Source organism: Thermobia domestica, chromosome 6, assembly GCF_964235325.1.
Source record: "Thermobia domestica chromosome 6, izTheDome1.hap1.1, whole genome shotgun sequence".
Taxonomy (NCBI): domain Eukaryota; kingdom Metazoa; phylum Arthropoda; class Insecta; order Zygentoma; family Lepismatidae; genus Thermobia; species Thermobia domestica.
Genome location: NC_137459.1, coordinates 169,541,408 through 169,558,179, shown reverse-complemented (window position 1 = coordinate 169,558,179; position 16,772 = coordinate 169,541,408). Strand labels below are relative to the sequence as shown.

Genomic DNA, 16,772 nt, shown 5'->3' with positions numbered 1-16,772 from the left:
GTGCAATGCGTTTTCTGGCTGGTCTTTGATTTGTTAGTATTAAATTTCTTCGAGAAACAGTACAACAAAGTCATAAAGGAACAACACACAAAATAATAATAGAAAGAATAACACAATTTCCGACTGTTTAAACTATTATTTATAAATACCACAACCAATCATAATGAAAAATGAGATGAAATCTTTCAGTTTTATGTCCCATGCTTATGCCGTCTGGTTAAAGGAGACAAGGATAATGAGAAATAAACGCAATGGCGGATTGAATAAAGTGTGTGGAAACACGATAATCCCGATAAAACCCACACACAAAGTGTTTGTCAACACAAAGGCCACTTGGTGCGAGCTAGGATCGAACCAGGGGAAACAAGCACCAGAGGTGAACGCTCTAACACTGAGCCACCACTCCCTCAACTAATCGTAATGTTGGAAATCTTAACATAAGCAACTTCAAGAAAGAAACTAATAACACACAAGGTAAATCTTTCAGTTTTGCATTCCTTGGTGATGCCGGTTACGCTGAAAGGATAGTAACGATGACAGAGAATGAAATAGTGGATTGAATAAAGTGGCAGAACTCCGAGGAAACGCACGCACACGGTATTTGTTCCACACAAAGCCCGTTCTGCGTGAGCTTGGATCGAACCAGTGCCCCACGCACCAAAATTGTACGCTCTAACACTGAGCTTCCGCGGCACCCAAAACACAACTTAAGAATATACTTAATGTAAAATAGAAACCATAAAATAGCGTTAACAATTTAGAGGGAAGTTTGTATTCTATATGGCAATATAATTACAATTCGATTTGTTTACCCCTACTTAATTACCTAGAATAGTTACCTGCACACATCTCTGGACAAATTTTATAAGACTTCTCGAAAACCATGTCAACTACGGGAATAGATCCGATTAGGTTCGTGGCATAACGGCTAAGTACATGAGCACAGAGAGTTACTCACGAGGTTGAACGCAGCTATCAAGAAAGTGCATGGAAACATCAAGTGAAACAAAATCTTTCAGTTTTACACCTACACTTCTCCACTGTGAGGCATCTATAGCACCTGACCAAGTTAGCATTTCACCAGCAACAGGCTTTGTAGCCAGTTCAATGCGACAACAGCCACAAAAGAAATGTGAAATTCAAACGCCTGAACAGGTGCTTGGGTTAATATCTGTTACCAACTCTCACGAGCTGCATGGACAGCTATATGAACTTCAACTTTAGTAACCAAATCAAATATTCCGGTACAAACACAAAATACAAACACGCCATATCAAGTCAACGCACAGGAAAAAAAATCCACATTATGTTTTGAATCTAAAACGATAAAACCTAATAATAATAATAATAATAATAATAATAATAATAATAATAATAATAATAAAGTTGTCATTTTGAATATTATATTTCCTAACCGAAATACTTTTTAACCAGAGATTCCGTGGAACCAGTTTCTCATTACCTAGAACCACAATTGAAACTTATATTACTAATTTCTCTTATTGCAGACTACTAAAGCAGTAGGGGGAGGAGTTAATGGTTGGTAGAAGCTAACTTGAGTTCACTTTACTTTACTTTTATTAGAGACCGGATGTTTAGGCACGAAAAACCTAGAAAATAGGCAGGCAAATAGGCACTAAAAATTTTAAAAATAGGCAGTAAAATAGGCACTAAAATGTAGCTCGAAATAATGAAGATAAATACTCGATAGCATTAAAAATAGATTCAAGTCATAAACAATGCTCAAGGAATATAGAAACATGCTTCTTTGTCAATATCTTCTTTGTCAATATCTTGTATATATAAAAACAAAGCTTCCTTATATACTGGATGAACCTGGAAGATGTGCACATACTTCGGGAGGTGATTCGTGACATCAAAAGAATACAAAAATTCCTCTTGCATGTTGTGGAATTCCGCGTCGTATACGAGTGACAGGGGGGCCAACTTGGAATCGAAAATCGAATCCTAACAATTGGAGCGAGACATAAAAGTATACACATACTTTGGGAGGTGATTCGTGACATTCAAGAGGACTTTTTGTCTTCTTTTCATATCACGAATCACGTCCGAACTATGTGCACATTTATCTGTTCCGTTCCAATTGTCAGGATTCGATTTTCGATTTCAAGTTGGCACCCCTGTCACTCGTACACGACGCGGAATTCCACATGCAAAAGGACTTTTTGTCTTTTTTTCATGTCACGAATCACCTCCCAATGTATGTGCACATCGATCTGTGCCATTTCAAATGTCAAGATTCGATATTCGATTCCAAATTGGCATCACTTCACTCGCACACGACACTGAATTCGACAAACTACAAGAGAACTTTTGATATCATCAATCACCTCGGAAGTATGTGCACATCTTTGAAGTTCACCTTGTGTATATATTGTAACGTACCACGTGCTTATGTTTACAAACACCTAATATATGTATATATGTATGTATTATTTATATTATATAAACTATATATTTTCCCAATGAAGGCTTATTTTGAAGAAAATGCATAGAATAGGCAACATTAGGCACTAAAGCAAATATTTAGGCAGTAAAGGTCGAAATAGGCAAAATAGGCAAAATAAAATTGGCTTAAATCGAAACTATAACCCCCTATATAAACTTTAAAACGTTATTTTTGATCATATCTTTAATATTAAAGAATAGGCATTTTGCCTAACATCCGGTCTCTAACTTTTATATATATAAGCACAGTGCCCCACTCATTTTGAAAACGGTGCCCCAAATCGAAAATTGTTTCCTACAAAAGTTGTTTCGTATTTCAAGTACTATTGAATGAGGTATGATTCAATACATGTTCCCATTTGAAAATTTGAAGTTGGCCCCTGGGTCCCCTTGAAGGAGGGCCCTGTGGGTTACCACGACAACACCATATCATGCGCCCTATGACATTTTCCTATCTAAGTTTTTGTTTCATCTTTTTATTCTCAGCCATTTCGGATTTATAAGCACTGGACGTTTTATCTGATATAGGACCCCCTTTATGCGGCCATTTTGAAAACGGTGGCCCAAATCGAAAATTGTTTCCTACAAAAGTTGTTTCGTTTTTCAAGTACTATTGAATGAGGTATGAATCAATACATGTTCCTATTTAAAAATTTGAAGTTGGACCCTGCGCCCCCTTGAAGAAGGGCCCTGGGGGTCACCACAACAACACCATGTGATGCGCCCTATGACATTTTCCTATCTCAGTTTTTGTTTCATATTTTTATTCTCAGCCGTTTCGGATTTATAAGCACTGGACGTTTTATCTGAAACATCCTCTATATATATATATATATATATATATATATATATATATATATATATATATATATATATATATATATATATAGTATACACCAACAAACGAATAAAAGTTTCAAGTAGGCCTGAAGATAATCGAAGAAGGGTCTCAGTCCCTCTGGTCTACATCCTAGCTACGGGCATTACTCTATTATAAAGCTACCGCTCGCTGACTCCTTCCCTTCACAGTGTTTCACGAAAGAAATGTTGGGGCCCCGGTGGCTCTGTGGTAGAGCACTCTCACTTTTGACGCGTAGGGACTCTGGTTTGATTTCAGCTTTCGTCAAGTGGACTTTCGTTGGACAAACGCTGTGAACGTGGTTACTCTCAAGATTCTCCCGTTTCCTTCCACTTTCTTCATTCGGTCATTATCATCCATCTCACCGTCACAGTCTTCCTCACCTTGGTCTAGAATTTTAGGACGTTAAAAAACACTTTTCATGCAAATATCCTAGTAAAACTGGCTAGAACCGTTGCATATAAATAGAAAAATGAAATCCTTTGGTTTTACGTTCCACACTTATGCCGATTAGGCTAAAGGAAAGTGATGATGAGAAATGAATGCAATAGTTGAATATATAAAGTGGGGGAAACGGGAAAACCCCGAGAAAACCCACGTACACGGTGTTTGCCAAACACAAAGTCCATTTGGAGCGAATCGAACCAGTGACTCCACGCACCAGACGTGAACATTCTACCACTGAGGCACTGTGGCCCCGCATATAAAAAGGAATAAATAAATTTAATTTACATATCTTGAAATGTAGAAAAAGTGGTGCCGATTTATTGTACGGATCCATACGTGAATTCATTTCATATATAGTTTTTTTTCCTTCAGTAAATCGACTCTGTAACAATCATTTTTGGCGTGTGCGTGGGTTTTCTCGGGGTTCTCCCGTTTCCTCCCACTTTCTTCATTCCACCGTTTCATTCATTACTCATTATCACCGTCTCCTTTAGCCTAACCGGCATAACCATGGGACGTAAAACTCAAAATTTCATTTCATTTCATTTAATCATTTTTGGTGTGTGGACTTAAATTTCTTTGTACAGATTCACTTTAAGAGGGCTTCAGTGTATGTACACGATAAGAAATATTATGCAAAAGACACTATCCAACTTGCGCTAGGTGGCCACTAAAAGGCACGAATGCTAAGTAGCCAAGTCAGGGAGGAGCGAACAATTGTTGAAGTGATTCTGAGTTTAACATCGCTTTCAGCAGCGAGACTATATGAGACGGTACCTACTGATTAACGTGCAATCCAAACCACATGAGCTCCCGCCGGGAATCGAACACGAGCGATAGCAGGGTAGTCCATAGGGAGCAAGTGCGTCAGCGAACCTGGATACACACATTAACAAGGTTATCTCAATACACTACATATGGCATAAAAGCACTTACCTTACGTGTTGGATTATGTACATGTATGTTAATAAAGACGTTATTATCGCGGTATGTTTTCATTGCTTGCGTATTTATGTTCCAAAGTAACATAACGCATTACTGACATAAAATTTCACAATTATGTGAATCCCTTAACTGTCGCACACTTCTATAATTGCGCGTCAATGAGATAGCATACTGATTGAGTTAAAAGCTACCTTGTGGTCAAATCCATGTTTAACACGTTAGATTTTCATTTGTGTATTTCTACCTAGACAAGCATCTCACAGATGAGAACACAATCCGCCTTATGCAGAGTCGTTTCGACGCATGATTAGCGTCATACTAAAGGTCTGACTACTGCAGAAAACATATGTTAGTCGAACTCTTTAGTATGGCACTAATCACGCTCAAAACGACTCTGGATAAGGCCCAATACGTTTAAATTATTTACACATTGGTCTGTTATTATTACAAATTTGTTATGTATATTTTACAAAATGTGGATCCCCAGTAAATTTGCACCGAAAAAGTTTCAAAACAGTAATATTCAAAGATTTCTCAAAATTCAAATTCACACACTCCTTTCTTCTCAACCATTAACGAGTTAGAATAACCTCGCTTATAAATCAACTTGCAAGCAAACGACAGTTTTTCGATGACGTCAGCTATGGTGCAAGAGAGCTGTCTATAAGCGATCAGGATCTCACAAACAGATGGACGTATATAACATATAGCTCACGTAATTAACATATGTATACGTACAGTATGTCACATTCGTATTCGTACACATGGTGATCGTAAAGAAAATAGAGCGGTACGCATAAACATATGGAGGATATGTATTTCTGCTTGAATATAAATACTTCTCAAACACTTGTTTGTTATTACAGATACAAAGAAACAATGTACAGATCAATATAATATAAAATACGTACATTAAGATGTGCAATATTTCGCCACATTGTTATTCGTACAGTTAGATATAAACACTGCATGTAAGAAACAATTTTATGAAAAAACAAAATAACTAATAATTTGTAGCGTAGCTTTTGGCTTTAATAACTGCAATACATCACCGCTGCATAGAATTGACAAGAGTAGTACATGTGGCAGGACTGATCTTGCCCCATTCTTCTGTCACCGCCCGTTATAAATCGTCTTTTGACGAAACCTTTTTACAGTGAACCCTAGGTTTCAAATAAGCCCATAAATGTTCTATAGGGTTAAGGTCAGCGGATTGGGGAGGGTCGTGCAATTGTTTGGGTACATTCCAAATTAACCAGTCCCTATTTATACCTGCTATATGTTTGGGATCGTGATCATGTTGGAACATATAAGTTGGTAGCATGCCCAATTTTTCTGCACTTTGCTTAATATTGTTCCGAAGAATATCGAGGTACATAACCTTGTCCATTATACAATCAATAAATTGAATTTTACCATGTTTCACAGCAGGGGCGTCATTTCAGACTTCGCTTGGGGGGGGGCAAGAGCACCACCAACATAAGACTTTCACGTTTTGTACTAGTATATTAGTAGGCAATCTATTAAAGTATATGTATTCCTCAAACTCTTGGGGGGGGGGCAATTGCCCCCTCCTGCCCCCCTAAATGACGCCCCTGTTTCACAGTGGGTATGGTATTTACAACATTGTTGTCCGAATTGGGTTTTATCCGCATCCTGTGGACCCCATCAGACCCAAAGAGATTAATTTTAGCCTCATCTGACCATAAGACATTGTTCCAAAATTCCTGGCTCTTTTCAACATGTTCTTTAGCAAACTGAAATCGTAACTTACGATTCTTACGACTTATGAATGGCCCCTTTCGGGGTATTCGACCGTGCTAGCCGTATTTGTGTAGCACTCGACGAATCGTTTCAATATTTACTTTCTTACCTGTAGCAAATTCTATTATCTTTTGGACTTTTGGAGCACTTAGTCGGGGATTTGCTTTCATCTGTCTCACAATCATTCTTTCGTCCTTCTCACTTAACTTCTTCGTTTTCGAATTTCTTGGTTTATTTCTCATTGAACCACTATACTTAAACTTGTTTACTACATATTGAACTGTTGTGTGCCTTTTACCTATTATTTGTCCTATTTTTCTTAACGACCACCCCCCTTAATGCTAGCTTTATGATTGTCTCTTTTAATTTCCCTCCGAGCTCTTTATTCTTCCCCATTTTTGAAAGATTTATCTTACTCTGAACACCACGCTTAACACCAGCAGTTGATGTCCTTTTTGTGTACGTCACACTAGCTATGCTCGTGTTCTACTGCTGTTTTCCTTCCTTTTTAGCCTATGAAATGTAAACCTGTGTCCAAGTGTACGAATAATAATGTGGCGTAAATTCGGGAGTTCTCACATGATTATCTTTTCTTTCTTTCTATGATGTCCTTGTTTTGACCCCTTTCTGCACTGGGTATGTGTATCATGGTCCTACCTCACCCCTCCAGCAATCTGCCGTCAATTTTGCTACCACTATGTTTCATACGTAGTGATTTTCTTTTAAATTAAGATGTGTACGAATAAGAATGTGACATACTGTATGTAAAATAAGGAAGATTGTTAGATGTCAGACATCCTGCAGCGACACGATATACCATCTAAGCGGGTAAAAGGCAGTACATGTGTAATATATGGATAATGTACGCTCCGTACAGATTTCCTTACTAAACGTAAGGATTACGTATATGTGTACAATATACCGCTGTCCGGATAATGGATTTTTCTCAGTGTACGCAATAGCGGCCTTCTTCAGGAAGTCAGTTTTTAGTTGTTCGCGTCGGTGTGGTGTGGGCCTAGGACTCTATGCCTTATATTTATGTATAATATGACTCATAGTCGCACGACCTCCAAGAAAATTACGGAATTTCCATGTTTCTACGATGCACGGTTCCGTAAGCTTAGCGCCAGAAAGGGCCAGATGAACTTTCTCAGAATCTGTTTAGTTTTAGCGGCATTAGACTATCCACAACTACACTGATCTATTGCGTGACTAACGATACACTTTTGTTTGCCTCGTGACAATCCTCGCATGGGCGGTACAGTTGCACATTGAAGTTGGCTCAATATAATGGAACCTAACTCTGTATCCGTCACTTTGCTACAGCTGGAGCCATTTTCATCTCTCTAGGGCTAGGAAAATTTCCTAGAGAAATCTCTTATTATCCATGCTTTGTTCTTGCACAGTATTCATTCTGAAAAATAACTTTAAGGTATAAAAGTAAGGTGCATTGACATTATTCTACTTTCCGATTGTTACTTTGGATTAGCTGCCTTATTCCGTTAAAAAGAGTGGTCTTAGACTTTTGTTCGTATCTTTAAACTCCCTATTTAGCCTATATTGTTCATTTTGGGGAATGCAAATCTAGTTTTCGTAAGTCTAGAGGAATAGCAATCTACTAAATTGTGTTTGGAGATAACGAAATCAAAATCGCCATGAACAAAGGTCACAGTACCACTCATCATCCCGTCTTGTTTTTGATTAAAGTCCGTGAGCAGTACCATTGTTCGCATACATAATTTTTCAGCATAAAAAGAAACAAAAGTCCCTATCCTTTGAATAATTCAACACTTTAATGCGTATGTTAGGTTATTACACTTTTAGATATTATATTTTCTTCTTGTTTTTAAAGATATTGAAGATGCAATGTTGACAAAGAAGAAAACAAAATAGTTTACTTCCGAAAAAAATTGATACCAAGTGTTTCATATTTGTTATGGAAAGCTTTCCTATTATGTGTTGAGGGTGACCAGGTCTGGTCTGTTAGAGGAACAAGTACTTTACCCTTGAAATAGCACTAATTTTATCTCCATGAAGAGTTGCAACTAAGCCTTTGTCAACGATCTCCTTGGGCTAGTTTCACATCTGATTATCAGATTTCACCAAGGGATTTGCTTTTGTCCTGAGTGCATATTTCGGCGTACCTCTGAGTGTATGAAGTTAAATGTATAGCTCTAAAAGGATATTAAACATATACTGTACCTATAAACCTACGAAGTAGAGAGGTACCCTAACATTTTAACAACAATTTGTGAGAATAAACGTTGTACTTCTAGAGAGATGAAGCTGTGGGCGAACCAAATAATAATAATAATAATAATAATAATAATAATAATAATAATAATAATAATAATAATAATAATAATAATAATAATAATAATAATTATAATAATAATAATAATAATAATAATAATAAATAAAGCATTCTTGGACCTGAGTGTCAAAGCCAACCAAAAACAATGTATTAGAAACATACTACAGTAAATAACTTTATGGCCTATGGGACCCGGAGGAGTTCTCCTTGGCTTCTGGCCTTAGCCAACTGAATTCAGTTTCTACTTTGCACTCCTATTTCTGCGAGATCCATCTTAATATTACCCTCTCATCTGCACCTAGATCTTCCTAATAAATGTTTTCCGATTGGGTTTCCAGTCAAAGTTTTCAAAGCGTTCCTACTTTCTTTGCCTACGTAATCTTCCCATCTGAGCTTCCTAGACTTGATTACCCAAACAATGTCTGGTGAATTGTGCAGTTCCTCATTATGAAGTTTCCACAGATCCTAGTTCCCGTTCCTCTTGGGTCTGAATATTTGTCACAGGATTTTTATTCTCAAAAACTTACTATAAGCCAAAAACAGAGCTACAATCAAAAATCATTTTTGACAGACAAGTGTGTGTTCACCCTATTGGAGCGTTTACACTTGGTCGATTTAGTCGCACGACTAAATCGACTCGCTGCATTTGCCACTAAATCGAAGCAACTAGGCCGAATTAGATCGATAGATGTGTTCAACTATTTCAACCACAGAAAATAGAACGTCTTTCAATTCAGTTGCCAGCGATTTGTCGCCTTCGATCAACAAGCAATTAAGTTGAAGTCCCGTTTACACGGTCGATTAAGTTGAAAGTGACGTCAATTCAACTGAATCGAACGCAAATCGACTAAGTGTAAACGCCCCATATGAGTGTTTATAAATAAACAGAGGGCGTGTCAGTAAGACCAAAGTAAAAGTGCAAACAAAAATTATTGAGAGGTGTTCCTTGACCCGCAGTATAGTCATTTACCAAAAAAATGCAAGATGTCTTTTCCTGGATCAATTTCCAAACGCAGGGATTACTTGAGATCGTTTACACTGTAGTAAATCCAATAATACTGTGCCCCGCACAACAGAGGCCTATCCCAATTACAGTTGATGAGCTTCAGCACCATGCCAAACATGGGTTGCCATATCCCAGGAGGACATGGTCTCATCCTTTCTGACTTGTGTTGCAGCCGTTATATGCACCCATGGTAGACATACGCTGCCTCTGGATTTTTTGCAAAGCTTTCACACCCAATGGCATACGCAAGGAGGTTCCGGGTAATATATACAGTATAATGTTTATTTTTTTCATAATATCTCGCTGAAGGGGGTTAAACCCGAAACCTTCTACAGTATACACAGTATGTCGAGTACACCCATTGAAGACATTCTGCGTACACCACTTTTCTCAGCTATGTCACACATCGTACAAAATGGTAAGTATATTTGTGTATTAAATTGTCTGTCACGTTTATGATTTCTGTATCTTTTTGTCGGTCTTAACATTGTTAATGTCCGTCAGTTTTCTTTTGATTTCATTTACATTGACAAACTTTATTCTAACTTAGAAGTAAGTAAGTCTACAATGGCTGTAATAACAAAATGAATGTTATTAAAATAGGATATATAAAGGCATCCACCATACTCCTATACCCCATTCGTGTAGTAAATGCAAATGGAGCTATCTTATATATTACGAGTATGCTAAATTACCTGAAACTCTTATTTCCTCATTGCTTCCTCATAAGATCAACAATTTACATTTCTATAGTAATATGTACAAATTCTTTCAGCACTCAGTGAGTTGCCAGCGTTCTTAGTCAAGGAAGGAGGCTTAAACTCAGGATTTATGTTAGCTCATTGCACAGCTGCTTCTCTTGGTAAGTTCAATCTCAGGAAAGCATCTAAAGTTTTCCGAAACAATCTAAAATTTTACTTTTACGTCTAATATGTAAATTTTTACTTGTAGGTACAGCTACTGTTTTACAAATCTTCAAATTGATTATTAAAACTACTAAAAAGAATATTTAAAATGTATACAATGTTACAAGTTATCGGATTTTATATTTGAAAAAGAGTAAATTGTTCAAGAAAATCCAGGACTGTAATATATCAATATTATGTAGGAAGAAAAACGGCATGTAAATTGAACAGATAAAATAATTCTAAAATATACCAAGGAATAAATACATAAAATAATACGATTTAATTTGGTCTTTCTTAGAATTAAATCAAATGATTTTCCAATTACAGAAATAAAAGAAATAATTACAATACAATACATAAATAAATCAAAATTTTTCAAATAGCGAGATATCAAATCATCAGTTTCTCGATTTTGGTATCGTCCTTTTTTCTTTGCAGTATCCGAAAGCAAAGTGCTTTGTCATCCTGCTTCGGTGGACTCTCTCAGTACAAGCGCAGGAACCGAAGATCACGTTTCGATGGGATGCTTTTCTGCTAGAAAATCTCTTCAGGTAATTTTCATAGCCTGTTGAAATGTAATCATATAACGAAAGATTATCAAGATTTTTAATACACAAGTTTATTATGCATTATATTAAACAAATCTGTAAAAGTTTCTCAAATAGTTCCTTTACTTTTGACTTGAGTATTCAACATTAAATGTTTTAAAACGAGGAAGAGGGGAGTATATAATAAGATTTTAAACGAAGGTGAATTATGAATTGGACAGCTGAATGTAATTTCAACGTAGGTAGACAAATAACGGAAATCTAGTCGTAGAGAAACGAAGATTTAAGTTTGATGCAGAGTTTTGTAAACCATTGCTTAGTAGAATAGGTATTTCAAAAAACAAGAAAATTCTAGAAATTAGTTCCTTCTATATGGAAAAAAGGTGTAAGTTATATAATTTGAGTCCGAAAGCAAGATATCTTCTTGTTATTTTACCGATATTGAATTTGAGTATTTTTAAATAAATTAGGAATGTGTTTAAGGCAGTGGTATACGCTTGACCAGGGGTGCTCACTTTAATCTTCCCTCACGCTCACTCGATTTCATTGACATGTCGACATAACGCTCACTCGATCTCACACATGAATCTTGCGATATGGAACTTCACACACTCAACTAGACGCTCACTTTGTGAAATTGGAGACAAATCAGCGTGATTTCTGAGCTTATAAGCTCCGACCTCATGAGTTCGGACACCTATGATTCTGATCTTTTTTTGCAGAAAGTTATATGTAATTTCAAATCTTGTAGGCCATAGATTGAGCATATGCATTAGGTACTAACCTCATGTTTTGAAAGAGCATAAGTCACATTGCACGAATTTTAGCAAGAAAAGGAAAAGAAAGAAAAATCATTATTATCAAGGGTACAGATAAATATTATAAGGAGACGAATGTATGTTCTTCAGCTGCTTATGTAATTGAAAATGATTACGAAAATTGAAGTATCCAACGAAATCAATTTTCTGCATATTCTGCTCTGGCAACTCTATCAGTATAATATCAAAATCAAACAGCAAGCCTAAGATTATGAAAAATGTTTTTTTTTTTCTCATAAACAACAAAAGAGAGAGGAATGTACTTAAAAATAAACGAGTTTCTATTCCCATTCTGAAACTACGGTAGGGTTCAAACTATAGGGAACTAATAATGAAATCGAAATTGACAGATGTACCATTTTTCGTTTCAGTAAAGATGAACCTATTTTTGAGACGATGAATCTTCCCAAAGTAGTTGCATTTAGTCGCAGGATGGAGCCTAGAGCTCGTGAGGCCCCACCTGCTTTATTTTCTTTCGTCACAACATGTAAGGGACACTTCTGAATGGTACACTTTTGCCGTAAATTTCCATATGGGTGTACCATTCAGAAGTGTCCCTTACCGTACAATTTGATAATTGTTTAACAAATACGCAATATGAGCTATAGGTAACAAGTAAAATACTCTACATATTTTTCTGTTAAAGCAATACACTACTGCCATGTTGTCAGAATGGATGGTTACATTATTAGGATAATATAACAATGCTGCAAATGCCGCTGCTAAGAATTCAGTCACAAAAATTGGCAGTTCTGGAATATTTGTCCATTGAAAAACAATTGTATCTCTTCTATCAACCACTGCTATAGAAGTAGGAGTGGCGTCTACATAACACTCATGCACAAATTCTCTAGTTTGCCAAATAGATTGTGGTCGTGAAGTGACTGTTAACAAGACTTTACAAACAAACTGTAAGTGTTTCTTTTGAAGCGTAGCGAAAGCTATGGGATAGGTAAGGTTGGTTACAAAGAACGCAAAACCACATGGCCTGCTAATACCTGACGTGCACTTTGAGAGCGTACAAGCAAAAGTACAGGACAAGACCGAATAATATCTACCCAAATACCTAAATATATTAGTTTCTTCACAGGAGTAAGCACTGATTTTTGCACATTACTGGCCCATGTTGCTTGAGACAATATATGCAAAGCCTTGTGTAAATTTTTCATAGTATAGAAAGAAAGACACCAAGGAGCCTAAATGTTGTCGTAATTCAAGAGTGACAAAACTTTGCCTAATGATTGGGCTAGGCGAATTACAGTGAATCCGACAACACTGTACTCTCAGGAGATGTTTTCCGTGTAGCGCGAGAGAAGACACTGACAAAATTTGATGGATGGGGGTTGACGACCGGAACACACCCTCACGTTCTATTGGGTAGTGAAATCGATAAATCTAGGTCAATCTTCACGACTCGGCGCGAGTACTATAATAATAAAGAACGGAAATTTCTCATATTTTTCTATTAAATTCTTTAATTTGTCGCTGCTCAAATTTACAAACTTGTGTGGTATATGTGTGTATATGTAAATAAGATATCTCTTTTTGAGTTGTTCGAAAAATATAATTACAAATAATAAAGAGGGATTTTTATCAGAAATCAGAAAACTAAAAAGTAAAATTAAAAGCTGTTGCCTTAAGTATTGTTCCTGCTAGCGAAATACGTTGTATACATATATGCTGCAGACACGTTACAGCAAATAAGATTAGTATCAGGCGAAGAAATAGTTTTTAATTATATTTTCCAGGTTTTGCCAATATTTCTCAACAAAAGATTTTTTCTAATGGGTTCAAAATTTCCGGAAATTTTACACAGCACAAGAAAGATACGTATCTCCATAAAATATATATTTGATTTTGACATACCGGTATTAACTAAAATTTTTCTAGCCCTGTTATTTTAACACTTCCCTGCCATAAAACCGTAACTTTATAAGATTACTTAAGATAATTTAAGTGCGTCTATATTAATTAATCTAACTAGGATTATATTTTAGGATCTTTTGTAGCAATAACTCCATTCTATCACGGTGCTTTAAAGGACTGGTACAAATATATTTGTTGCCACAAAATTTCCCTATTCTAATACAAGAAACGTAACTTAACTGTGATCTTAACTGTGAACTAGTAAATTTAAAATAGTTTTCGTTTTAAAAGCATAGTGTAGTAAAATATTCTAAAATTTCAATTTTTCCCACCATAATTTCCGGCTTTTTTCGAGGCCTTTACAACTCTAGTGAGGACACAAAATGGTTGACATCATTTTCAATGTTTTCAGGTTGTCGAAAACGTGGAAAGGGTTATTGCAATCGAGCTTCTAGCTGCATGTCAAGCTATTGAGTTTCTGCGACCTCTCAAGACCACAGTACCCCTTGAGGAAGTTTACAACGTAGTACGGTCAAAAGTTAGGTAAGATTTCCCTCTAATTTGTTTTTGCTCTTTCTATTGTGTTTCGAAAACTATTCCAGTGAAGAAAGCTTAAGACAGTTTGAATTACTTTTAACGTACTGTTATTAGAATATAATTTAATTTATAATTAGGTTTGACTAAGTAGTTGAATTTTAGTTATCTATGTTAGTGTTTTTCGATGGGTGCAATATTGAAATAAGGATTGATGTATGCAATATAAAGCAAGGTTATCTGAATTCGTCTAAAAACTTGAAGGAAAATACCACATGTACACACTACGTAAAGTCTTACTTAATATTGCCTCAATACTGTCATGGACATAATGCACATTTCTATTAACTTTTCTGTTTGGAAGTCACATGGTAGGTAGAAGCTAATATAAAATGGAATTGTTAAAACAAATTTTTACAGTGTTGAAATTGTTCACGTGACAATAAGCGTGGTTGATATTGTGTCCATCTTTAAGTTTTGTATCGTACTGTTGATCATCCACCAAATATAAATTTAAAATGTTGGGTTCGTACAGTTATTTTACAGAAGGTGAGTCGCGTATTTGAGCCCAAATTTGAACTCAAGTACGTTAGGAAAACGAAGGTGCTGTCGTCTTTTGGCCTCAATATGACTCCATGGCTCTGCATGGCATCTTCCGTTGTAGAAGGCTTTACGAAGTACAGGAGGAGGAATTTCTGCCATTCCTCTTTAAAGCCTTCCCATAGGCTCTGAAGAGTGGTGATACGACGGGAGAAAAGTGGTGTTTTCAAAAGATCAAACTCGCAAAAATTCATACGGCTTGAATCCTGTCATTTCACCGGTGAGTTTTCAAATGGAGTAGCCTTGATGCGCTGATTGTCTCTATTCGTTGTAGAAATCTGTAAGTAGAATAAGATGCATGTGCTGAGGCCTTGTCATGGTGTGAAGTGCATTTCCATACAGAGGAGGCAAGTATTCTGCATAAATACGTGTCAGTATGTGTTGCTAATAGTATGCAGAATCAATTTTATAGTTTTTAGACACATAACAAATAGTAAACCTCTGTAGGAGCAGTATCCCGCGACGACCTAAATTCTTTCGAGAAAGTTTCCTTCCAATGACTAATTTTGGACAGGATTTTTGGTCGGCCGAGGTGTAAGTTATGGCGCAAATAATACCACAAGCAGATATATAAATCCAAGCTTTGTTCACCGCAGCGACGAATTCTATTTGTCACTTGCTGATGCGTCTTCAGTTGATTTTTCATTCCCAACATTAGGCCTCACTTACATAATGTTCCCAGCACTTGAATAGAGGAGAGAGGGGTAGCCCCGGTCAGGGCGATATAGCGTGAAAAACTTGTCGTAAATAGAAGCAGATGATGGCGCCTTACTAGCAGCTCCCAGATAAACTAATTTTGAGCGCAACGCCATTGTAGGAGTGATAGGTATTAAATGAAGACTTTTTTTTTTTGCTGCGTTTGATGTAATATTAGACAAAATATTCGACACTGTAAATACTATTCCATTTGATAATTTTATTAAGTGACTTTTTAGGTAGACACTATGCTTACGTAGTTCTAAAGCAATCTATAAATTAATGCATTCATTTGTTTGTTTGTTGGTGTTGACCGTGTTTTACTCAAAACATGCGTTTTGGGTAGCCCAGGTGAAACGGATGCGGTAATGGCAGTCAGTGACCGGGGCTCCCCGATATTAAAATAAACGATAATAAACAAGTCTTAACAGTCAACCTCCAAACAAAGCTCTTCAAGTGTAATCTAACTCAGAGGCCAGAGATTATGAAGTTAAAAAAGGAACTTCCACTGGACCCAGGCATATTCATTTGATTTTTTTGTTTTGGCAATACCAATAGATTTATATTTCAAATTTATTAAGGTGTTGACTAAAAATATATGTAACTTGAATGAATAAGTAGTCTTTCAAATATTCTTTACGCGAAACTGCGGTTTATTATCTGTCCCTGTAGATACCCAACTATTCTAAAGTTAATGAATAAATTTGAAATCTTAATGGTGTTGAAGTTTTTTTTTTCACATGTAAAGCATGGGGAAACCCCTGACTGCCATTACCCAACCGTGTGGGAAATAACAGTCAATTGAGTATGTTCATATTTTAGTTTTTAGCTTGGTAATGAAATAAGAGGTGTATTTTGAAATTGGCCACATAAACTAGACAGAATTGCCTATAGGATCGACTTATCGGGGAAACTTTTCGTGCTTTACGAGCTAGACTATAAAGATTTTTGCTTAGGTGACCGCCATTCCCCCATTCTCCCCTACTTTCCGAAGATTT

General features: G+C 36.4%; 1 protein-coding gene across 1 annotated transcript in view; it reads left to right on the top strand.

Annotated features, from left to right (window-relative positions):
• LOC145688320 (histidine ammonia-lyase-like) overlaps nt 1-16,772 on the top strand; it is a 220,458-nt gene that overhangs the window by 190,988 nt on the left and 12,698 nt on the right. The window contains exons 14-16 of the mRNA XM_081762365.1: nt 10,580-10,666; nt 11,151-11,263; nt 14,357-14,487. Coding sequence (XP_081618491.1) covers nt 10,580-10,666; nt 11,151-11,263; nt 14,357-14,487 — 331 coding nt within the window. The remainder of the gene's footprint in view (nt 1-10,579; nt 10,667-11,150; nt 11,264-14,356; nt 14,488-16,772) is intronic.